The 26,491-nt window shown below is 41.4% G+C and overlaps 1 protein-coding gene across 1 annotated transcript; it reads left to right on the forward strand.

Annotated features, from left to right (window-relative positions):
* Positions 1-203: 203 nt before the first annotated feature.
* On the forward strand, positions 204-25,966 carry LOC117526567 (arachidonate 12-lipoxygenase, 12R-type-like). The gene is given in 15 exon segments (XM_034188630.1): positions 204-231; positions 3,316-3,513; positions 3,609-3,690; positions 3,928-4,050; positions 4,836-4,939; positions 7,379-7,545; positions 7,751-7,833; positions 7,835-7,889; positions 10,573-10,776; positions 10,920-11,006; positions 11,103-11,272; positions 21,176-21,297; positions 21,452-21,552; positions 21,631-21,801; positions 25,787-25,966. Coding segments are annotated over 15 exon segments (1,875 nt in total).
* The last annotated feature ends 525 nt before the right edge of the window (positions 25,967-26,491 follow it).

Consider the following 26,491-nt stretch of genomic DNA (forward strand, 5'->3'; position numbering starts at 1 on the left):
CTGCCAGCACCTTCTCCACAGACAATAAATCAGTTTGCATACCACCTGGAGAGCAAAGAAAAGAAAAGAACACAAAAACGTCCAGCCACACCCCCCCAACACACAACACCATAATCGAAAATTGGGAGCTGCAGAAAAAACGTACCACAGACAAAAATCTTAACCAAGCTTTTTTGAATGTCCTCATCATAGGTAAGGTGAAAATGCAAGTTTTGGCTCTCAAACAGAAAGGTACACGAAAACCCCCCCAGAGCCAGGACTACTTCACTTTTAGGACAGATATGCTATGACAGCAACTGTCGTGATTTTACATTTGGTTTTAATAATTTGGCCTTTGGAATTGAAATATAACATTCAACATGTGCTTGTACTTTTAGATTTTATTCAAGTGATCTTTCCATTTTGGAAATGCAGCCATTTTCTTACACATTCCCAAATTTTTAGGGAGTACGTCATCGATCTGATGTCATTATGCAACTGCTGAGCATGTGCAGAAAGTTCCAAATGTGGATAATTGACTGACAACATTTTTTCAAGTATTTTCTTTTATAAACAATGAAGAAATGAACAAATTTGGTGTTATGAAGTTATTTTTTCCAAAGACATATCTTGAATATAGTCATGCGAGGTGGGGTGGGGGGTTGCCTTATAATTCATTCATTCATTCATTTTGCCCCGTCGCTCCTCTCAGACCATAGGCCGCTGACAACAGTCCACCAGATTCCTCAGTCCTGGGCTGCCCTCTCCAGTTGTTTCCAGGTGTATCCCATCTTCTTTCTATCTTCCTCAAGGTCCTGTCGCCAGGTGTTTCTTGGCCGTCCTCTTTTTCATTTTCCTTGGGGGTTCCCAGCACCTGTCTGGTGATGTTACTAGTTGGTTTCCTCAGGGTGTGCCCAATCCATCCCCATCATCTGCCTTATAATTGCCGCGGCCTCAACTTTACCTAAATTCTGGGTCTTTTAGTGAAATTTAGGGCTAGTGGCCGGTGATCACCTTAGTATTTCTCTGTTTTTCTTGTTGTTTAATGCTGACAAATTATACAGTATTTGTTGTCTTTCTGATGCCTGATTCTGTTTTTTCTCTCTGTTTAAGGTGCAGCTCCATCCAGAGATGGGAGTTGTGTTCGTGTTGGCGATCCTCCTGTCCTGTGCGCCAATTGCATTTCTTGTATATTCATTTGTGAATTGTTCTGTAATTTATGTTTTGTAGCATGGCCCAAGCAGAGGGTCACCCTTTTGAGTCTGGTCTGCTTGAGGTTTCTTCCTCAGAGGGAGTTTTTCCTTACCACTGTTGCTCTGGGGGTTGGTAAGGTTAGACCTTACTTGTGTGAAGCGCTTTGAGGCAACTCTGTTGTGATTTGGCGCTATATCAATGAAAATAAATTGAACTGAATTGAAACTGAAATTATAATTAGGCGCAGCTTATATTTGGGCCAATATAGGCTATCTCAGCTTATCTCACTTGATACAGTGCAGTCGTCATTACGTAAGTGCTATGCAGAAAGTTCCACATGTGGAGAACTGACTAATTGTATGAGGACATTTTTCTCCAATTAGTATCATGTAAAAACAAAATTTTGTGTTCAGAAGTATTTTTTTTCCAAAGACATATCTTGAATATAGACACGGGGGTGGGGGTCTTATAATGAGCCGCATTTTATACTCAGGCCAATATGGGATTCCTCAGCTTATTTCACTTGATACAAAGCAGTTGTAGGAGGAGAAATCATTAATTCATTTTCTATACTTGCTTATTTTAATTAAGGGTCCCAGGCCGGCAGTCAATCACAGGGTCAGGTGACATTAATTTGGAAGTATTGTGGCATCTGATGGCCACCACAGTTTTATTATGTGGTGGACAGGGAGTCTTTTGTTGACTGCTATCTTCAACCTCACCATTAGATGCCACTAAATCCAACACAACCTTCTGCACTATAGCTTTAAAGCTAACTAATGTGTTGCCGGTGGGGATCCATGGGTTTTAGATTGGGTAGTGTTTATAAAATAGGTAGGTGACATTTTTCAAGGGTGGTAATAAATTATGCAAAGTTTCTATAATGAGTTGGAATGGTGTGTGAGTCCACAATGTTTTTAGAACCTGAGACCTTAGAACTCAACAGTTTTTAGAAGAACTGAACCCTTTTATTTCCTGTTAATTACATCATTTTTAAATGTTAATTTACTGTCTTGATGTATTCATAAATTGTTTAGGTTTTTGTTATCATATACACACCATTATTACTTTATTATTATGTCTATTTTGTCATTTGACTTTTAAATGGACTTTCATGGAAATACGTGTTTTCTCTTTCTTGTGTCATTCATGTATTTTTTAACGTATTTACATTTATACTATGTACTTACATTGAAATTATTAAATAAAATCATGCACACACACTTTTAATATATAGATTATTTACTGCCCTCTGCTGGAATCACATGTGGGTAAAGAATGTAATTATCAGTGTCCATTGTTCAGTGTTGTTAGACAATATCTGTAGTTTCTCCAAAAATATTAGTCCAATTAGCTTTTGTTTTGGCAGCATTCATCCTTGACCCAAAATACATAAGCATACCAAACAGCAAAAGTCAGCTCTCCCCAGATTGTCCGTAAACAAAGTTATACACACGCATGCACACACGCATGCACACACACATGCAGAACTTTTTGTCTTTTCTGCATTCTGCTGCAAGCAGGTGCTTTTACTTTTACACACCCACAATGAGAGATGTGGTGGACAAACGCACAACACTTTTCACTCATGGCAACGGCAACATGACACTTAACTAAACTGACTAAACCAATTGAACTACAAAAACACTAAATCAGTAACACTAACAGCACTGTTAAATGAACATGAACCACAATAACAACATTTAAAACCCCAAACCCAGAACTCCCATGGTGCATTGCAGCACAATATCCATTGTTCACTGTTCTTAGCTAAAATCCCCAATTTCTCCAAAAATATTAGTCCTATCAACTTTCCATTTTCGCAGCATTCGTCCTTGACCGAAAATACATAAGCATACCATACAGTAAATATCCGCTCTCCCCAGTTTGTCCATGATCGAAGACGCGCGCACACACACACACACACACACACACACACACACACACACACACACACACACACACACACACACACACACACACACACACACACACACACACACACACACACACACAGAGGCCACTTGGCCATTATAATATAGATTATTGATACACAGATGTGATACCTAAACCCTTGGTTGTCAAATGTGCTTTTATCTTCATATCTTGCACATTTTCCACTCTCATTACTCCACGTGACAGTTTTTCGTGTCTGGTGCCCTACTTCACTTTTCAAGCTGATGCTGATCCAACTCAACAAAAAACAACTGCCTCTGTTCCCAGAAGATTCTTGGTTCTGTGCCAAGGTGCAAGTCAGATCTCCAGAGGGACACACCTATACCTTTCCTGTCTACCACTGGATCACAGACAGTGAAGTTCACTATTTTCGAGATGGAAAAGGTTGTGAACCTGTAGGATTTCACTGGCTGTAGAATGTACATTGAACTAATCCTTGATCAGTTTGGTTTTCATTGTGTACCTTATCTTCTTTAAAGCTCTGAAAATCTATGAAGACAATCAGAATCTTGGAGTCTACAGTAGGAAGAAGGAGCTGAAGCAGACAGCAGAGGACTATTGGTGAGGATCTTACATCCAAACTGTGTACACTTTGAGATATTTATGACTCATGAAGAATGAGTAACAAGTAAACACCATGCAGGTCTACAATAGTTTAGGAATGGGCATAGTGTATGAATACAGATCCTTGCACACTTTAATGTTATTTAGAGAATTATTTTCTTCGAGTAATTGCTGTAATGAGGTTTCACCTGTTTAATGTTCACCAGTTTTCTTTTCTATGGGTTTTTTTCCTAGTTGGGATGTTTATAAGGAGGGGATACCTCATTGCATCAGAACGGAAGGTCCACTTTCACTGCCAAGTGAGGTCCAGTTCTCCTTCACCAAGACAACAGAGTTTTTCTTCACTGCAGCTACAGGGTAAAGTCCTTAGATTCTATCACACACCAGAGATTTTTGTAATGTTGTCACAGGTCACGTTCTGGATGAATAGTCCACAATTCAGGGGGCATTTTGTGCACAGAAATTTAATTGCTAAGCCAAAGGGAGAGTTGATCAAATTTGGTGTTTTTCCCTTTTATGTCTTTGGTGATCATTCATGCCTTTCATCCATCCATTTTCGATAACCACTTATTCCAGGTAAGGGTCACGGGAAGGCTGGAGCCTATCCCAGCAGTCATAGGATGTGTGGCGAGGTACACCCTGGATAGGACGCCAGTGTATCGCAGGGCCACATATAGCCACACAAACACATGCACACCTACGGTCAATTTACCTAACCAGCATGTCTTTGGATGTGGGAGGAAGCCAGAACATCTGGTGGGAAGAGGAAAACATGCAAACTCCACACAGAAAAGCCCCATATGGGAAGTGATCCCACGACTTTCTTGCTGGGAGGCAACAGTTCTAACCACTCGGCCACTGTGCTGCTACGTGCATGCCTTATAATGTCATAAACATCTGTACACTTCATGGTAGCTGTTGACATAGATGTGATCGAGCAGAGCTCTGTTGTGAGATATGTTGCATATTGTGTAATTTTTGATATGTGATTTGTTGTTGGCAGTAAATTTGTGTTAACATTCCTAGGATGTAAATGTGTAGCGAGTACATGGGTGAGGGGGCTTGTCAGAATTATATTAGTTGGTGGAGGTACACACTGTCATATAGCCAATTAGTTTCTCTCAATTTCTGTTTCAATATAGGCTGACTGAGCTCAAGCTACAGGGGCTGGCTGACTGCAAGGAGCCTTGGCAAAATATTGATGACATTCACCGCACGTTCTCCTGCCACCAGACTGCCATATCAGGTACCGTGCAGGCACCATGCATGCGCGCAAGCACGCGCGTAAGCACGCACGCGTGCGCGCACACACACACACACACACACACGCACACACACACACACACACACACGCACGCACACACACGCACGCACGCACGCGCACGCACGCACACACACACACACACACACACACACACACACACACACACACACACACACACACACACACACACACACACACACACACACACACACACACACACACACACACACACACACAAATATCCATAGGGCTGACAGAAGAAGTGTGAACTGGCAGCCATTGGAAGAAAGCAAGGAACGTAAAATGCCTATCACTAGTAAATAGCTCTATGCTCTGAGAAATTAAGTCATAATCATAGGGAAATTAGCTTGATTTCACCTGCTGCTGGTCAATGCTCAGAAATGTCAAGCTGTGAGGAATGTGGCCTTTGATGACATCATGTACAGTAACGGCCCCTCGAGGGCCTCTATTGAAATGAATGGGGAAAACCCAAATTTTTGACAGTGTGAAATCAGGTTTTTTGTGTACTTTGATGGGAAATACTTCAAAATGGATAAAATGTGTATTTTGCAAAGATGTAGTCACATGACTAGTGCTGGTTATTGGGTGAACAGATTTTCCAAAGATAATATTTTGAGGAGGAAAGTGAGAGGTTTTTTTAATAGTGCGTCTCATACAACCAGTACAAGTGAAACCCGGCACAGCGTGATAATGGTATTCAAAACCACAGATTTGATCCTTTCCTTTCGTGTTGCCAGGAGAAAATTCTTAACAAACTGTACTTCCTCTTCCAAAAGCGTGGAACGGGCCATGTTTGTGGTTTGTGCCGTGGCATTGCATCACGCCACGCTAACCTAAGCTGCTACATTCAGGACAGTCTCACTGAGGAAGCTGCTTCTGTGATCATGGAGTTGTACAGAAAGGCGATGATGAGTGATTCCTGTTAACAGGAGAACTGGACATGAACCAGCTCCCACCTCTTTCAGTTACTGGCTTAGCGGCGCTAAACTGATGGCTAAGCTAAGGGCTACCGAGAGCCCCCAGTGACACCGGATCCACCATGTGGGAAAGGCTTACGAATAGATGTTGTTTTCCTGTCGACAAAAGGCAGCGCCACACAGTGGAACAGCAATTCTACATGGCTGTGTGTCTGTAAACACAGCAGGAGTGAAATTAGTGACACCACTTTCACAGTATGCAATTATTATTCAGTCTTACTGAGACATATGCATTGTTGTTGGTTTTTTTTTAATACTCTGCGAGTTACAGAAAGGCAAGACGGACATCTGTTGATCATAAAATACAAGAGTTTGATTTGAAAGCCAAATTAAAGCCATATTACATTTGGAGACAAAAACAGCCCAGATTGACTGTGTGTACTGGTGTAAGTCATGAAGTGGACACAGGTGGAGTGACCTTCAGGCAGCACCTGAAGTTACATCACTTTTACGGCTAAAAATAGCTCTGAATCTGTGTGCATTTTTCAGATGCTGTATGGCTAATTTTATTTTTTTTATCAATTACATCAGGATTCGCACAAGTTAAAGACTTGGAAGTAATGATTCAAAATCTGGTATATATTTTTTTAAACATAGTGTTGATTGGAGTGTGATATGCCCTTTTACCCTGAGAGCCCTAAGGGCGTTTTCTCGATGTTACCACACCTTCAGTACTTTCTTTTTGAATGTACTTGTTTTTAGAATTATGCCAGTGAGCTGCACATCAAAATGTTCAGAACAATCTCAGCTTTGTAAATGTGAGGCATGTAATTGTCCAGAATACTGTGTCAAGATGCATTTTGTCTCTAAATCTGAAAATGTGAAAGGATTTTTACAAATTGTTCAAATCTCGCATCATTAGGACTCAGAGCTGATGAACAACCTGAAAGCAAGTAATGTAATCAACTGCATGAAGGACAGGTGTACAACAAAAGAACCAGTCAGGAATTACAGCCATTTTTATACAGCGTCCCTCCCTCCATTTTTTGAGCCCGTGAGTAATTGGATAGACTAACTACATGGAAAATTTCTAATACAAATCATCACTATTACACTTTTATCGTTATTTGTTAGACAATCGGGATGAATATGTAAACATTTCCAACGTCACTGAATGCATCTTGGACTTGATTTACATAAATCATTAAGAAATGCAAAGTGAATCTTACTATATGGTAAATTTGCAAAGAAAACTGACTGGCCATGTAAAAAGGAGAGTCATGAGAGATGCCACCAAGAAACCCATGACAACCCTGAAGCAGTTATAGCTTTTTGTGGTGGTGATTAGAGAAACTGACTCATAAATAATGGGACACGGGAGTGCTCGATAAAAACTGAGTGGAAAAACTAGACGCTGCAGCTTATCGATAACACAAGTGCATCAGTAAAGCTATAGTTTACAAGCTAAGCCTTTTGTTAACAGATTATGTCGAGGAACATTGGAAGGAAGATGCGTTTTTTGGCTACCAGTATCTAAATGGAGTCAACCCCATGTTGATCCAACGCTGCAAAGCCCTGCCAAAGAATTTCCCTGTCACTGATGAGATGGTGTTCCTGCATGGTACAAAATGCCTGGCTACAGAAATGCAGGTATGCTTTTATTTGGTGTACTGATTGATTGTTAGTTTGAGGGATGAGTTCCTATGTCCATGTTTTGTCACTGGACATATAATATGTGAGAATGGTATTTGTTTCAATTAAATTATACAATAGTTGTAGTGTAATATTCACACTGCACACACTGTTATTCAACTTGTTTCTGATCTTCACTGTAACGGGTTGTTCTTTAAAACAGAATGGCAACATATTCCTGTGTGACTACAGTCGTCTAGATGGACTAGAAACAAACACCATCAATGGGAAGAAGCAGTACTTAGCGGCTCGTCCTGCTACACAAAACTCCTGATGACAAGATGGTGCCAATCGCTATTCAGGTGAACTTTCATTTTCTAAACCCACATGTTCTAATTACGGGTCATGCATGTGAGAGAGAGAACATGCAAACTCCTCACAGAAAGGACCAGGTCAGAAGCAAACCTGGGAAATTTCTCGCTGTGAGGTAACGGTACTAACCAAATCAAATCAAATCAAATCAATTTTATTTATATAGCACCAAATCACAACAGTTGCCCCAAGGCCCTTTATATTGTAAGGCAAAAGCCATACAATAATTACAGAAAACCCCCAACGGTCAAAACGACTAAGCCACTAAGCCATCCTGCTGCCCTCTCAGCTGAACGTACTGCTAATACTCAGGAATAATTCTGATACTTTAATGTTGATAAAGCAGAGCACCATTCAAACTAAAGGTGTTACATATGATTCCTTGAGAACCCTGACTGTTCTTTGCCGGTGTCACCGACCAAACGGCCCTCCTCTAAAAATCGGTCCGCCCTGCTATCACTGTTCCTTCACTGCTCATGCTTCTGAGACTGAATCTGAGTCTCTACACCCAAAGTGATCAAAGGGAATAATGTAATTATTAACCATGAGATGACAAATGAAAACTTCAGAAATCATTCTAAAGTCAGTTTTTAGCAGAAACAAGGCCGTTTTAAGCTTAAGAAAAAATGAGGCATTAATAGGTGAATCGCTACTGATGCTCCAAAATGACGTAGGCGCAGCAGCACGTCAGACTCAGACGTGGTGCTGTGGCACTCCGATTGCTCCCTTGTCTGTTATTTTGAAATAATGCTGAATTTATGTGGAAATCATTGTTGTACAAAAGCTTCAGATGTCTGTCGCTGAGATACTTGCTGACTGGAGTACAGTTTGAAGCAGAAACGAGGTGATAATCGATGAATAGCTGCTGACGGTCAGAAATGACGCTGCTGATGCTCCAAAATGACGCATGCACAGTGAGGGCAGAGCGGACTGATTTTTAGGGAGGACCATTCGGTTGGCGACACCGGTAGTAGGCATGGAGATTATACTTACTGAATGATACATGTTTAACTCTTGTTCAAAATAAAATCAGTGTGGAGTCATTCTGCAAGGTTGGGTTTCCAAACCAGTTACTTTGGACTGAATCATTCAAGTTCATTATTTATACAGTTAAGCATAAACAAGGCCTAAACCAGCGGTGTCCAAAGTATTCCAGAAAGGGCCAAGAGGGTGCAGATTTTCTTTGTAGCCACTGAGTCCAGGAGGTGATTTCATTGATGAACTTATCCCATCAGCTCAAAGTGATGTTAATCTGATAAGTATACCGTGTGGGGTGCACACCTGTGACATTTTGTTGTAAACCTGTGGCAGGGTGTTTGTTAAGGGCCCCTTCACACATAACACATCTGCGAACCAAACACGGAATGGGGAACCACGAACCATCCTCCTCCGGTTGTGAGGGACGCACAGTCGCACAGGCATGCATGACACATCAGCGACGGTTTTGTGCATGTACACGAGCATGCACGAACACAGTGCGAGCATCTGGAAGGTGTTGCACCACATCGTGCAGCTAATGTGGAGAAAAATAAAATAAAAACCAGCTATATAATTAGTGAAAATCACTGGGTTGATATCAATAATAAATAAAAAGGAACGCAATACAGAACCCTGCCATTAAATAACCTTGGTTAAATAAAAATAAATGCCACTCACTGGATTCGAATCTACAATTTATAAAAGCTCAGATTAGCAGACGGGAACTTTACCACTGCGGTACAATCACTGTCTTATTTTAGTTTTTTTTAAGAGCAAAACGTGCTGTAATAACTGACAAAACGGCATTTGTTATGGCATATTTTTGGTTATACGTGACTAAAAGTGGCGTATTTGTGGCAGTGTTGGCTTGTCTTATTGTCATAGTCCTGCAGCACGTGTGTTGTCGGACACACGTGACATTCAGATCGCCTGCTGCATGATCCGACGATCTGTTTCACATGCAACAGTCTGCCGAAGTGCACTGTGTGTGGCCACTGCAGCCCGGCTTTGTGCGCTCAGACGTGGTTGTCTGGCCTCCTTGTGATCATGTCTTTTAATACATATCAGCATGTCATGCAAGTGTGCTCTCCCCCTGCACGCCACGTGTTGGGGGAGCGGTGTGGGGGGGGGGGTACATGAAACACATGCTATGGCACGGGGGGGGGGGGGGGGGTGACACATGCGCACACATGCACGCCATATGTGTTTGTTTTTGCAACCCCACACTCATGGGGGCACTTAGACAAATTACACATCCAGCTTGAAAGTGATCATCTGCTCACTGTTTTTGTGCTAACGGTCCAAATAGCCACACACTTTCTAAGTGTCATGTGTCAAGTGAGCGGTGCTGGATGTTCGTGTGTGTCCCCTGGAATTTCGCCAACACCTACCGTGAGAGGGATTGAATGGGCTATCACAGGGCACTCTCTGTCTTTCAGCCACTGGTGTGTGCCAACAGTTGTAGCGACAAGTGTGCGAGGCATTGGATGGAGCTCTGATTTTTCATGAATGACATGCAATTCCTCCTTCATGCGATAATCGGCTTCAGTCATGTTATGTGTGAAGGGGCCTTAACTCCCGGTGTGACTGGGCCTTCATCAAGCAGAATGTACCACAACATCACTTAAATTTTGTGGGGTAATAAATGGAACATGTGATGACTTATTTCTCATGATCACTTTTCTTCCTCTGCAGCTGAAGCAGAAACCAGCAGAAGACAATCCAATCTTTTTGCCAACTGATTCTGAGTATGACTGGCTGACAGCAAAGCTTTTTGTCAGAGGTGCGGATTTCAATGAACATCAACTCAATGTTCACCTGCTGCGCACTCACCTGCTGGCTGAAGTTTTTGCAGTGTCAATGCTTCGCAACCTACCCATGGTGCATCCTCTCCACAAGGTGAGCAAGAGAAGATACAGAATTATTACATTTAAACTTTTTTTTTCATATTACAGATTTTTTAAATTTGCCTTTTACCTTGTCGTCTTCATTTTAAATGGTAATAATGTGATAGTTTGTGACTTATCCCTTCTTTTCTTCAGCTCCTCATTGCTTACACTCGCTACACTCTGCAGATCAACGTCTTAGCCCGAACTCTTCTCATATCAGAGGATGGAATTTTCACAAAGGTATCAAATGACATGCATTATTATTAGACAGGTAGCAATTCAATGTTTTTCTTTGTGCCTTTAAAAATATCTGCTGTATATTTGTCTGTTTCCTAGTTTGCAGCATCTGGCGGAGAGGGAATGATGACCTTCCTGAAGAGATCACTGTCTTCACTCACCTACACCTCACTCTGTATACCAGATGACATCGCCGAGCGTGGTCTGGAGTCTGTGCCGAAATTCTACTACAGAGATGATGGGCTCAGAGTTTGGGACATCATCCACAGGTACTGTTGGCCGCCTTGTACCATACTGAAGCTCGTGACATACTTAAGGTCACAATGTCAACAAGTTACAGTTGGGTGATGTTTTTTTTTTTTTAATTTGTCAGCGAAAGATCATTAGTGTTTACAAGGAGCATTGCCATGTAAAAACGAAGCACATGCTTTCTTAATTTAGTTTCTACAAATGTAGGATTGCTAATTAAAAGCACATGCACAGCCTGACCAATCAAAACACAATGGCTTGCGGTTATTCAAGCGTTCCAAAACCTGTGCAAAAAAATTTTACCCTCAGAACTTGATCAATTCTTAGTAGGACAAACTAAATGGACTGCATTTATATAGCACTTTTCCATCTGCATCAGATGCTCAAAGCACTTTACACATCAATGCCTCACATTCACCATGATGTCAGGCTGCTACCATGCAAGGCACCCACTACACACCGGGAGCAACTCGGGGATTAAGGACCCTTTCATACTTTTATTGAAAGACATGGATCCTCTTTTAATGACACTCTTAATGACTTGTTGTGGCATGTGTGATCGTGCTATCGTGGGAGGACCTCCACACCAGGGGAAATGGTGGACCTTTGTGGTGTTGTAGGCTGTTGCTCCAGGGACATTGGCCCACACTCTCTGTGGGGTTTTGGGTTGTCTGACAGTAGGCAGGTTTCTATTACCCCACAAATAGAACAGATTGAAATAGCAAATTGAAAATATGCTGAATAAAAATGCATGTGTTTAGAAAAAACACAAATATTGCAAAAAAATTTTTAATGCTCATGAGATGAATTTTCAGGTGATTTGAAAAAGTCTTATTTCGAAACATGACATGTACAGAAAGTGTCACAAACATCTACAATACAGGACATGGTATGTGTAGGCAAAGTAAGAGACTGAGAGCTTGTTAAACATTATAATGTTGTGTGGGCCGCTGAAGAGGAGGTACTGCTGGCCCACCACCACCAGAGGGCACCCTGCCTGGAGTGCGGGCTCCAGGCACCAGAGGGCGCTGCCGCCTCACAGGAGCAGCCGGGGTGACAGTTGACACTCATCACCTATGACAGCTGTCACCACTCATCTGATCAGCATCGGTATATCAGCAAGACATCATCTCCACCTCTTTGCCGAGATATCGTTCTACCTGGAAGGTAACGTACCTCAGCTGACTGTTTGACAGTATTCTTTTGTGACTTTGTGCGTTGTATTGTGGACTACTTTTCCAACGAGAGGTGGAGGTAGCTTTCCTGCCGTACGGATTCCTGGGTGCAAACGCGCCCTCATTTAATTGCTTTTTGTTCCTCGCCAGCAGTACCAGGTCCGACACGCGGAGGCAGTGGCCACCTGGGAGTTCGGGACTTGGCGGCTCCAGTATTCCCAGGGTCTGGTGGCGGAGGAAATCGTGTGGTTCCGGTTCTGCTTTGGACAGGCGTCTCCTATCTCCTACCCACACGACACCTTTGTGAATTAACTCTTGTCTATTGTTGTAATCTGTTGTATTTGTTGTGCACATTCACAACAGTAAAGTGTTGTTATTTGACCTACTCCATTGTCCGTTCATTTGCGCCCCCTGTTGTGGGTCCGTGTACCTACACTTTCCCAACATATAAGAGATGATGTTATGACAATTTGGATTAAAAAATGGGAAACTATTGGATTTACAGTTCTTAAAAAAATCTTGCGTCCGTCTGCTGGTTGTCATCCGTGTGGGTCTCTGTCATGTGTGTGCATGGGTTTACATCTGTGGTGTGTCTCTCTTGCATGGTGCATGTGTGGGTCAGCTGCGTGGTCTCCCCCTGTGCACGCACCCTTTTGTCTTCGCCGTTCACTGTGTTCCATGTTCTTGGGGTTGTTGCTTATCAGTTCTTTTATGTAGTTATTCGCATCAACACTTCATTCTGTTTGAGTTCCGTGTATATTTTCTGTGTATAGTCCAAGATGTAAGTTTCGGGTTTTGCACTGTTTGTTCTTAGATCTATGTTTGTGTGGTTTATCATTTATCATGTAGCCTGTTAGGTCCACGTTTGTTTTTGTATTGGTAATGTACTTTATGTTTTGGTTTTACGATTTATGATTTTTTTTTCCACGTTCTGTATGATGTTTTTTGTCCCCTTATGTTTCTGTAATTCCATTCTGTTTAGATCATACACGTGCTGTTAATCACTTCAGTTCATTCATATAGCCACACCTTCTCTCTGTTCACTTGCCGGCCGTTTGCGTCAATTATGCGTTTTTTTAGTCTCCACTCAGGTCACCGTTTTGTAAGTACATTGTGTCTTTTTTCTGGCTGTGTGTTTTGCATGTTGTGAGTCCCTGCACCTCCGACCTGCCCTGTATCCGCGTTTGAACCTTTTGTATGCTCACACTGTTATCACTGAGGATTGCAGCGTCACTGCTGTATTGGATTGTTTGTCATGGAAGATAATTAAAGCACCTTGGTTTTTGACTTCACTTCTGTGTTCTGGCGGCCTGCGTCTGGGGTTCTATTTGATTCTGTTAAACTTCAAACGTAACATTTAGTTTGGCAGGCGGAACATGTAAATATTGGCAAGCACATTGAGCACACATATGCTGTCACGCAGCCTCTCTGCTCCACATGGAGGGCAAACTGAGTAATTTAATATTTTTTAAATTTTATTTTTGTCTTGGTAGATCATGGGATTTATTTTTATTGCGTGCAAAATGCTGAAGAGTCGACTGATATAAACACTGGCATGAATGAATGAGGCGCTGTGACTTTTTCAACTTCTAAAATAAGTTAATTGTCTTGTTGTGGCACAAAGTGGCAGCATTCTCTGTTTCAGGCTGAGAAATGCACAAAACACAGAGGGACTTCTTTTAAAATGCTGTGCTTCTTCAGCCATGAGAAGGAACTAAAGTATTTTCAGATGTTGTTTTCCAAAATCAGGAGGCTTTATGTGGATATGTTTTTCTCAGGCTGTGATGATGAATCTGACTGAAACGAACAGGTAAGATTCAGACTTTATATTTACTCTGGGTATTTTTAATATTTGTAACAGTCTGAAGTGTTTGCATAAGGACCGCAGATTTCAGTTTTTCAGCCAATCAATCAATCAATCAATCAATCAATCAATTTTATTTATATAGCGCCAAATCACAACAAACAGTTGCCCCAAGGCGCCTTATATTGCAAGGCAAAAGCAATACAATAATTACAGAAAAACCCCAACGGTCAAAACACCCCCTGTGAGCAAGCACTTGGCGACAGTGGGAAGGAAAAACTCCATTTAACAGGAAGAAACCTCCAGCAGAACCAGGCTCACGGAGGGGCAGTTTTCTGCTGGGACTGGTTGGGGCTGAGGGGAGAGAATCAGGAAAAAGACATGTTGTGGAAGACAGCAGAGATCAATCACTAATGATTAAATGCAGAGTGGTGCATACAGAGCAAAAAGAGAAAGAAACACTCAGTGCATCATGGGAAACCCCAGCAGTCAAAGTCTATAGCAGCATAACTAAGGGATGGTTCAGGGTCACCTGATCCAGCTCTAACTATAAGCTTTAGCAAAAAGGATAATTTTAAGCCTAATCTTAAAAGTAGAGAGGGTGTCTGTCTCCCTGATCCGAATTGGGAGCTGGTTCCACAGGAGAGGAGGTACCTGATTATTCAAAACCTTATAAGTAAAAATAAGAATTTTAAATTCTATTCTAGAATTAACAGGAAGCCAATGAAGAGAGGCCAATATGGGTGAAATATGCTCTCTCCTTCTAGTCCCCTTCAGTACTCTAGCTGCAGCATTTTGAATTAACTGAAGGCTTTTCAGGGAACTTTTAGGACAACCTGATAATAATGAATTACAATAGTTCAGCCTAGAGGAAATAAATGCATGAATTAGTTTTTCAGCATCACTCTGAGACAAGACCTTTCTAATTTTAGAGATATTGCGCAAATGCAAAAAAGCAGTCCTACATATTTGTTTAATATGCACACTGAATGACATATCCTGATCAAAAATGACTCCAAGATTTCTCACAGTATTACTAGAGGTCAGGGTAATGCCATCCAGAGTAAGGATCTGGTTAGACACCATGTTTCTAAGATTTGTGGGGCCAAGTACAATAACTTCAGTTTTATCTGAGTTTAAAAGCAGGAAATTAGAGGTCATCCATGTCTTTATGTCTGTAAGACAATCCTGCAGTTTAGCTAACTGGTGTGTGTCCTCTGGCTTCATGGATAGATAAAGCTGGGTATCATCTGCGTAACAATGAAAATTTAAGCAATGCCGTCTAATAATACTGCCTAAGGGAAACGTATAAAGTGAATAAAATTGGTCCTAGTACAGAACCTTGTGGAACTCCATAATTAACCTTAGTCTGTGAAGAAGATTCCCCATTTACATGAACAAATTGTAATCTATTAGATAAATATGATTCAAACCACCGCAGCGCAGTGCCTTTAATACCTATGGCATGCTCTAATCTCTGTAATAAAATTTTATGGTCAACAGTCTCAAAAGCAGCACTGAGGTCTAACAGAACAAGCACAGAGATGAGTCCACTGTCTGAGGCCATAAGAAGATCATTTGTAACCTTCACTAATGCTGTTTCTGTACTATGATGAATTCTAAAACCTGAACGGAAACTCTTCAAATAGACCATTCCTCTGCAGATGATCAGTTAGCTGTTTTACAACTACCCTTTCAAGAATTTATGAGAGAAAAGGAAGGTTGGAGATTGGCCTATAATTAGCTAAGATAGCTGGGTCAAGTGATGGCATTTTAAGTAATGGTTTAATTACTGCCACCTTAAAAGCCTGTGGTACATAGCCAACTAATAAAGATAGATTGATCATATTTAAGATCGAAGCATTAATTAATGGTAGGGCTTCCTTGAGCAGCCTGGTAGGAATGGGGTCTAATAGACATGTTGATGGTTTGGAGGAAGTAACTAATGAAAATAACTCAGACAGAACAATCGGAGAGAAAGAGTCTAACCAAATACCGGCATCACTGAAAGCAGCCAAAGATAACGATACGTCTTTGGGATGGTTATGAGTAATTTTTTCTCTAATAGGTAAAATTTTATTAGCAAAGAAAGGCATGAAGTCCTTACTAGTTAAAGTTAAAGGAATAATCTGCTCAATAGAACTCTGACTCTTTGTCAGCCTGGCTACAGTGCTGAAAAGAAACCTGGGGTTGTTCTTATTTTCTTTAATTAGTGATAAGTAGTAAGATGTCCTAGCTTTATGGAGGGCTTTTTTATAGAGCAACAGACTCTTTTTCCAGGCTAAGTGAAGATCTTCTAAATTAGTGAGACGCCATTTCCTCTCCAACTTACGGGTTATCTGCTTTAAGCTGCGAGTTTGTGAGTTATACCACGGAGTCAGGCACTTCTGATTTAAAGCTCTCTTTTTCAGAGGAGCTACAGCATCCAGAGATGTCTTCAATGAGGATGTAAAACTATTGACGAGATACTCTATCTCACTTACAGAGTTTAGGTAGCTACTCTGCACTGTGTTGGTATATGGCATTAGAGAACATAAAGAAGGAATCATATCCTTAAACCTAGTTACAGCGCTTTCTGAAAGACTTCTAGTGTAATGAAACTTATTCCCCACTGCTGGGTAGTCCATCAGAGTAAATATAAATGTTATTAAGAAATGATCAGACAGAAGGGAGTTTTCAGGGAATACTGTTAAGTCTTCAATTTCCATACCATAAGTCAGAACAAGATCTTAGATATGATTAAAGTGGTGGGTGGACCCCTTTACATTTTGAGCAAAGCCAATTGAGTCTAATAATAGATTAAATGCAGTGTTGAGGCTGTCATTCTCAGCATCTGTGTGGATGTTAAAATCGCCCACTATAATTATCTTATCTGAGCTAAGCACTAAGTCAGACAAAAGGTCTGAAAATTCACAGAGAAACTCACAGTAACGACCAGGTGGACGATAGATAATAACAAATAAAACTGGTTTTTGGGACTTCCAATTTGGATGGACAAGACTAAGAGTCAAGCTTTCAAATGAATTAAAGCTCTGTCTGGGTTTTTGATTAATTAATAAACTGGAATGGAAGATTGCTGCTAATCCTCTGCCTCGGCCCGTGCTACGAGCATTCTGGCAGTTAGTGTGACTCGGGAGTGTTGACTCATTTAAACTAACATATTCATCCTGCTGTAACCAGGTTTCTGTAAGGCAGAATAAATCAATATGTTGATCAATTATTATATCATTTACTAACAGGGACTTAGAAGAGAGAGACCTAATGTTTAATAGACCACATTTAACTGTTTTAGTCTGTGGTGCAGTTGAAGGTGCTATATTATTTTTTCTTTTTGAATTTTTATGCTTAAATAGATTTTTGCTGGTTATTGGTGGTCTGGGAGCAGGCACCGTCTCTACAGGGATGGGGTAATGAGGGGATGGCAGGGGGAGAGAAGCTGCAGAGAGGTGTGTAAGACTACAACTCTGCTTCCTGGTCCCAACCCTGGATAGTCACGGTTTGGAGGATTTAAGAAAATTGGCCAGATTTCTAGAAATGAGAGCTGCTCCATCCAAAGTGGGATGGATGCCGTCTCTCCTAACAAGACCAGGTTTTCCCCAGAAGCTTTGCCAATTATCTATGAAGCCCACCTCATTTTTTGGACACCACTCAGACAGCCAGCAATTCAAGGAGAACATGCAGCTAAACATGTCACTCCCGGTCCGATTGGGGAGGGGCCCAGAGAAAACTACAGAGTCCGACATTGTTTTTGCAAAGTTACACACTGATTCAATGTTAATTTTAGTGACCTCCGATTGATGTAACCGGGTGTCATTACTGCCGACGTGAATTACAATCTTACCAAATTTACGCTTAGCCTTAGCCAGCAGTTTCAAATTTCCTTCAATGTCGCCTGCTCTGGCCCCCGGAAGACAATTGACTATGGTTGCTGGTGTCGCTAACTTCACATTTCTCAAAACAGAGTCACCAATACCAGAGTTTGATCCTCGGTGGATGTGTCGCCGAGTGGGGAAAAACGGTTAGAAATGTGAACGGGTTGGCGGTGTACACGGGGCTTCTGTTTAGAACTACACTTCTTCCTCACAGTCACCCAGTCGGCCTGCTTTCCCGGCTGCTCGGAATCTGCTGGAAGGGAACTAACGGCAGCTAAGCTACCTTGGTCCGCACCGACTACAGGGGCCTGGCTAGCTGTAGAATTTTCCACGGTGCGGAGCCGAGTCTCAAATTCGCCCAGCCTGGCCTCCAAAGCTACGAATAAGCTACACTTATTACAAGTACCATTACTGCTAAAGGAGGCCGAAGAATAACTAAACATTTCACACCCAGAGCAGAAAAGTGCAGGAGAGACAGGAGAAGCCGCCATGCTAAATCGGCTAAGAGCTAGTAGCTGCGCTAAGCTAGCGGATTCCTAAAAACACACAAAGTGAATAATGTGTAAATAATTTAGAGGTGATTCAGAAGAGGGAGTGCTTTAGTTAAGGCACTTGAAGATTACACTGTGAAAGAAATTGTTATCTAGTTATCTAGATCAATCTAACTGCGCAGATTAAACAGCTAACAGATACAGCAAAACACCGCTGTGCTCCGGAACAGGAAGTGATACAATACCGCAGTGAGAGCCAACCACCAGTAGAGGCAAGCAACCAAGAATTAAGGGAATGACGAAACTACAGTTGTTATTATCAATTTCTTTGTCTAAAACGATCACACCACATGAAGTTAAGCTCAGCGCTGCCTGGCTCCAGGCTCGAAGTCTGGAGAAAAAGGCGAGCAGCACTTTCCTTCCTGTCAGCGCCACGGATCGTGCTCCATAACAATCCCACAACAGCGGGATTTGTATTGATTATTATGTAGTATAATCAGGAAAGTGTTATTTATGTAACATATGCATTGATTTGTATAATGGCACTGTCTTCATTTTTATGTGGATTCCAGCGCTGGTTCATTTTGGTGTATAATTTACGCCACCTCTCGACCTGGTGTATATTTTCAGCGCAGCATACGCCAACGACCACATTGATAAATGCCAAGTAGCGCAGCCGTTTTGGCGTACACCCCATATACGCTCAAATATCGCGTTACGCAACGTTGATACATGAGGCCCACATGAGGGTTCTAGAAAGTAGGAGCAGAGTCAATGGAGAGAGCATATCTCACCCATATTGGCCTCTCTTCATTGGCTTCCTGTTAATTCTAGAATAGAATTTAAAATTCTTCTTCTTACTTATAAGGTTTTGAATAATCAGGTCCCATCTTATCTTAGGGACCTCGCGCTTCACTCTCAGACTGCAGGCTTACTTGTAGTTCCTAGGGTTTGTAAGAGTAGAATGGGAGGCAGAGCCTTCAGCTTTCAGGCTCCTCTCCTGTGGAACCAGCTCCCAATTCAGATCAGGGAGACAGACACCCTCTCTACTTTTAAGATTAGGCTTAAAATGTTCCTTTTTGCTAAAGCTTATAGTTAGGGCTGGATCAGGTGACCCTGAACCATCCCTTAGTTATGCTGCTTTAGACGTAGACTGCTGGGGGGTTCCCATGATGCACTGAGTGTTTCTTTCTCTTTTTGCTCTGTATGCACCACTCTGCATTTAATCATTAGTGATTGATCTCTGCTCCCCTCCACAGCATGTCTTTTTCCTGGTTCTCTCCCTCAGCCCCAACCAGTCCCAGCAGAAGACTGCCCCTCCCTGAGCCTGGTTCTGCTGGAGGTTTCTTCCTGTTAAAAGGGAGTTTTTCCTTCCCACTGTTGCCAAGTGCTTGCTCACAGGGGGTCGTTTTGACCGTTGGGGTTTTTCTGTAATTATTGTATGGCCTTGCCTTACAATATAAGGCGCCTTGGGGCAACTGTTTGTTGTGATTTGGCGCTATATAAATAAAACTGATTTGATTTGATACCCTGAATGCAGCATGTGACAAGCTGATTGAGAAATCAGAGTATCTGGGTTTGTGATTATACTGGATAAAGAAATCAGAGTATCTGGGTTTGTGATTATCCTGGATCAAGACTAAGAGCCAGGCTTTTGACTGGGTCAACCATTAGACTCAGCTATCAGAAATGTACCTGTATTCCACCACAATTTGGTTTTGGGTGCTCTCAAGGGGATAAAGACTCTGGTTTCCTAGATTAGGGAATGAATGCTCACTAACAGACTGTCGCTGTCACTGCTTGTTCATGTGTGGTGGTTTGTTCCGGCATGTTTTATGTTGGGGACCCGTGTCCTCGATGTCTCACTTCACAGTTATTGCTTTCACCACTTGTCTTTCGTTTTTGTCTGTCTTCGTGTTGTTTTGGTGGTCGGTCCCTCCTGATAGAAGTTGTCAGTCGGCTTTGAGTAGGTTGTTGTAGGCTGATCGGGAAGGGCGGATGGGGGTCACACACACATACCACATTCACTCATGCACTACATACCTTCTGTCCTGCAAGAATAAATTGCATATATGTGTATTAATGTTCATAAATGGTTCTGTCAGTGTGGCATTTACCATTACTATATATGCAGACAGAGGAAAAAAAGAAATGTACCTGTATGCAATGAAAGTTTCACACTTGTAGAAAGTGGCATTCGTATCTATGGGTCCTCAGCCTTTGAGATTGAGAGGTTCCTGGAAAGATCTCATTGACTGATGAAGTCGCTGGACAGAGAGGTTTGGCAATGCTGATATCTTTGTAGGAGAACAAAGGTCCACATTTTTAGGCTTCTTGTGCTTTCTGTCTTACACTGTATTGTGACACTTAAAGAAATAAGTATAATTTTGAGGGTACCTCAGCTACAACATCTTGGCCACGTGTCACTTTTCTCTGTGCACGATCCAACATGCAGGTGCTATAATGGTTTTGACTCCAGCAAAGCTGTTAAATAGTGTGGTGAATGCAGCATAGCAGAACAAATATGATTTAAACCTATAATCTATGTATTATTTCAGCCCTTATTCACATTTTTTCAAAGGTTTGTCCAGGGAATACTTAAATACTACTACAAGAGTGACACTGATGTCCAGAAAGACTCTGAACTGCAGAAGTGCATCAGTGACATATTTGAACGTGGCTCATTTTCACGAGAAAACTCAGGTGGGCACAAAAGAACTACGAAGCCATTGTGACAGTGACTAATATTTTACTTACTCATAATTATTTTACATTACCCTCATAAAATGCAGAAAGATATGTAGAGACATCTGTAAATAGGAAGAGTTTGTAGATTAATCGACTGTCTAATTCTCAGGAATTCCCATGAGTTTGTCCACTGTGGCTGAATTGATCAAGTTTGTCACCATGGTGATTTTCACATGCTCTGCTCAGCATGCTGCTGTAAACTCAGGACAGGTATCAGAATTCTGTCAACATTATAATATTTCTGTCCTTCAAATATTCAGTAATAACCAGTGAATTTATCCACTATAGTTTGACTATGGTGGCTGGATGCCCAACAGCCCCTCTTCTTTGCAACATCCTCCACCAACAAAAAAGGGGACAACAAGTGAAGCCACAATGCTGCAGACCTTTCCTGATGTTAATGTAACAGCTCAAGGCATGGCCACTGTGTGGCTGCTCAGCCATCAGTCCAGCGACTTTGTAAGTGTCACAAAAGGAAATGGCGGAATGATTTGGGCTTTTTTTCCATCAGAATTTTTTCAGAAACTGTTAGAGACAGGCAGCTGGAAACCATTCGAAAAATTTATCTGGCTTTTGGTGAAAATTTTATGGACTTCACAGAGAATAAGGAGTGTTACTACAGCTTTAAGGACGGCCCACAATGGCGCATGGCGCACCGCGCTCCAAGCCGCCATCAAGAGGCAGAAACCACCACATCACTGATTCGCTGATGAAGCGAGACAAAGGAACACCTCCGTTTCAGAGTGCCAGAGGACAAGCCCAGCTCTCCACAATTTCTCTTATACTCACTCGACAGTTAAGCACTGAAAGCCGAGATAGGCATGTCCTAACTTGTCTTTTAACACTCCGAAACGGAGGTGTTCCTTTGTCTCGCTTCATCAGCAAATCGGAAGTGACGCGCGAAGGCGCCGCGCGGCTTTCCATGACAAAATCTCTTGTTAAAAGTGAAATCTGCCGGAAAATGGCTGTTGTCCAGCTCTTGTGATAACCAGAGAAATTGCACACGACGGTCCCGGTTCCACACAGCGATCCGTTTAGAAATGATGTGGTGGTTTCTGCCTCTCGATGGCAGCTCAGAGCGCGGCGCACCATGCGCCATTGTGGGGCGTCCTTAAAGCTGTAGTAACACTCCTTATTCTCTGTGAAGCCCATAAAATTTTCACCAAAAGCCAGATAAATTTTTCGAATGGTTTCCAGCTGCCTGTCTCTAACAGTTTCTGAAAAAATTCTGATGGAAAAAAAGCCCAAATCATTTCGCCATTTCCTCGCAATGAAACAACGACGAGAGGGGTGGAGCAGTGCTCACTCAAAGCCTGCCCACAGGCGAATGACGCAACCGACAGGCGTGTAAAAACTCACGCATGTGCACGAAGGTTCAAGCTTGGCTGACGTAAAAACATATGAATCAAATCCATATAGTTTTTGAAAAAAATAAAAAGGTACGATACTTTTTGGACAGAACTCGTAAATGATACATTTCAAAAACATATGTACAAATGGTTATATACAACTATTTACATTAAAATGCAGGAAATACTTCAGGCATTTTACAACTATTTACAAGGCAATAAGAAGCCACACATTTCCAACTTTGTACTTGCCTGCGTAATTGTTAGTGCGAATCCTGACCATTATGCGGAGTATAAAACAATACTATGACATTTGATGTCAGAAACTGAATTAATGTTTTTTGTGTATCATCCATCTCAGCTTCTTATGAAAGTTATAGCAGTTACCTGTTCCAAATGTCCAAATACACGCTTGAATTTCCTGAGATTGCAGGAAAATTCACCCTTATTTTCAAAATTGTCTGGGAGGCATGCCCCCACACCCCCTAGTCAACCCCCCTTCTAAAAAAAACCTAGATCCATTGGTAAATTCTTCTCACACTCATAAAACATTTCAAACTTACTTAGCACACTGATTAGGCAGAAATGTAGATCAGCATATGAGGTCTGTTAGAAAAGTATCCAACCTTTTTATTTTTTTTCAGAAACCTGATGTATTTGAATCACGTGTGCTTGCATGAGCCAACCTTGAACTTTCATGCGCATGTGTGAGTTTTTTCACGCCTGTTGATTGCGTCATTTGCGGCCGGATCATTTCCAAAGTGAACTCTATGGTGATGTGGGACTGTCGTGTGACTATCCGAGAAATTGTGGAAGAGGTGGATATCAGCACTTTTTCGCCACATTCCACTGTGACAGAAGATTTTGCCATGAAAAGAGTTGCAGCGAAATTAATGCCGATAGCTTTGGCACGAAGCTGATGGTGGAACAAAAGCGCCACCGTGTTGAAGCCTCACAGGACATGTTGTGACATGCCCAGCTCTTCCACCATTCAGATGATTTAGACGGCTTTCGGTGGCTTTTCAGTCGTGTGACTATCCGAGAAATTGTGGACGAGGTGGGCATGTTACAACATGTCCTGTGAGGCTTCAACACGGTGATGCTTCATGCCCAAGCCATCGGCATAAATTTCGCTGCAACTCTTTTCATGGCAAAATCTTCTGTCACAGTGGAATGTGCCGAAAAAGTGCTGATGTCCACCTCTTCCACAATTTCTCGGATAGTCACACGATGGTCCCGCATCACCACATAGTTCACTTTGGAAATGATCCGGTCATTTCAGCATGTTGATGGCCGCCCGAAGCGCGGCCCGCTCTCCACCATTGTGCGGCCGTCTTTAAACCGGTTGTACCGCTCCTTAATCTGTGTGATGCCATAGGATCGTCACCGAAATCCTTCTGAATAATCCGAATGGTTTCCACCTGGCTGTTGCACAGTTTCTGGCAAAATTTGATGCAGTCGCGCTGCTCCAGTCGTTCCACCATTTCCTTGCAAAGAAAAAACGATGAGAGACTCCACCCATCCTCACACAAAGGCTGCTTACAAGCAAATGACGCAATTGACAGGCGTGAAAAAACTCACGCATGCGCACAAGGGTTCAAGGTTTGCTCATGCAAGCACATGTGATTCAAATACATCAGGTTTTTGAAAAAAATAAAAAGGTCAGATACTTTTCTAACCACTTATGCTGATACTTAACCCCAGGCTACTCATTAAAGTTTTTTTTGTTGTTGTTGTCGTTTGTTTTCTGATGTTAGCACGTGTCATAACTAAGTACAAAACAATATACCATAAATGAAGAAGAAAAAAGCTAATTATTATCAAAATAAATCTTATGATTCGTTAAATTGAACCCCTGTTGTTGCACACTTGATGACAACAGAATCAACCCCAATCCCTTAACATTGAGCATATTTAATGACTTAATACTGCTACTTATGTTCATTTCATGAACTGTTATACTTGTCTTAATTTGAAGTTTGTTGCTTTTAAACCCTTAGACCCCCAATGACCCTCTCCTGTGTACTGGTCAGTTTGTCTTCACAATTCCATTAATAGCTCATATCTTGATATATTGTTCTAGATAAATATATGTCTGTCATTCAGAAAGCTGGGACTGTTCTGAATATTTTGATATTCAACACATGGGCATTATACTAAAAGAAAGTACCTTAAAAGAAGAATTTCGTAAGTTATTGTAAATTCCAGAAAATACCTTTGTTCTCTGAGGGATAACAGGAGCACACATGATGGAATATTTGTATGTGTGTGAAACCGATGCTGCTCACTGTTGTTGTGAATGGTGATTGATGAATTTTGGTTACTATAAAGTAATTTTCATGTGAAAGCAAAATTTAGTGTAAAACTAGTGTAAAACTTAGTGATTCTTTAATGTGAACTGAGTTGGTTTAGTTGTGACACACGGCTGAATGGAAACAAAACACCAACATCGATTAATTAATTAATTCTGTACACTCACTGCAAAGACACATCTCTGAATTTTACATATTTGTGAGTTGTTTCATGTGCCTAAAGCCAGCTGTGCATTTCCACCAGCAGAAATATAGGACAAAATAATGGGTGGAGCACACCAGATTGTTTATGTATCATCATCTAAACCTGAACAAAATACCTGAAATTACTGACTGTTTTTTTTTTTTTAATTGTTCAGAATGTGTGAGAGATTCACACTGCTCGCTTCTAAATAGCTCTGCACTGGTGCTGTTTGACATTTGAAAAGTGACAGCTGTGTCATTTGTGGCAGAGTGAAGTACTGGAACTACCTTGACCTTGACTCAAATTCGACCTTGAGGACATGGACTCAGGGAGTTGACTTGGTCTCTTTTTCAGAGACTTGGATTCAGACTGGAGGCTGGACTCAGAGTTGAGGTTTAGTGATTCAGCTACAACACTGATTAACAAATTTTTCCAGCAATTTGAAATTGAACTAGAGTGGAAACAAAAGGCCCGAAGAGGCCAATACCAAGACCTTCATTTGCCAACCTCAGCTGTAAGTGTAGCTGCTAGTGGTTTCTTTTTGGGGGGTATTTAGGGGAAATAAAACAATTTTTCATATATATCATTGTTGACTTCAGGTTCCTCTTGGAAATTATCCAGAAGAGCATTTCACAGAGGAGATTCCACTTATGCTGATCAAGGATTTCCCGGAAGAGCTTGAAAATTTGAGTGTATTAATCAAACTCAGAAATAAGCGTCTGGAAGTCCCGTACACATACCTGGATCCAGCACAGACAGAAAACAGTGTGGCCCTTTGAGCATCAAAAGAGGTGATTTGTTTTGAGCTGATGGTCAAGTGGAACAAAAGCAGATTTTATTGTTCTGTGTGGAAAATGAATGAAATAGTAATCCAATTCTGTGTTTGAGCATTTACAGAGCAGATTATCAGTTGTGTACAAATGTTAAAGATCTACAAGTCAAGGGAAATGTAAATTTTACCATCAATTTTGTCTGCAATAAAAGAAATAAAATCAGTTTGCAATGAAAGCGAACACAATGTGAAATCATATATTTTTGCAATGATAAGAGTAAATTATGTTTCTTGATTTACTGTCTTTATTTTCCAGGTTTACAAGTTGATTGGTGTTGTTTTGTGTTATAAAGCTTCATAATAATCTTGTGTTTCTGTGTTTAAAACTTTGTGTCTGACTGGTAATAGCTCTTTTTTTGTTTTTTTGTTTCTTAATCATCTGTTTCTTAAGTACTTGAGAAACATACGCAAATTATGGTTTGAGTAATTGTACAGAACTCCACTTCTATACTTCTCAGCTGCTTTATCTTTT

Source organism: Thalassophryne amazonica, chromosome 15, assembly GCF_902500255.1.
Source record: "Thalassophryne amazonica chromosome 15, fThaAma1.1, whole genome shotgun sequence".
In the NCBI taxonomy this organism is placed as follows: Eukaryota; Metazoa; Chordata; class Actinopteri; order Batrachoidiformes; family Batrachoididae; genus Thalassophryne; species Thalassophryne amazonica.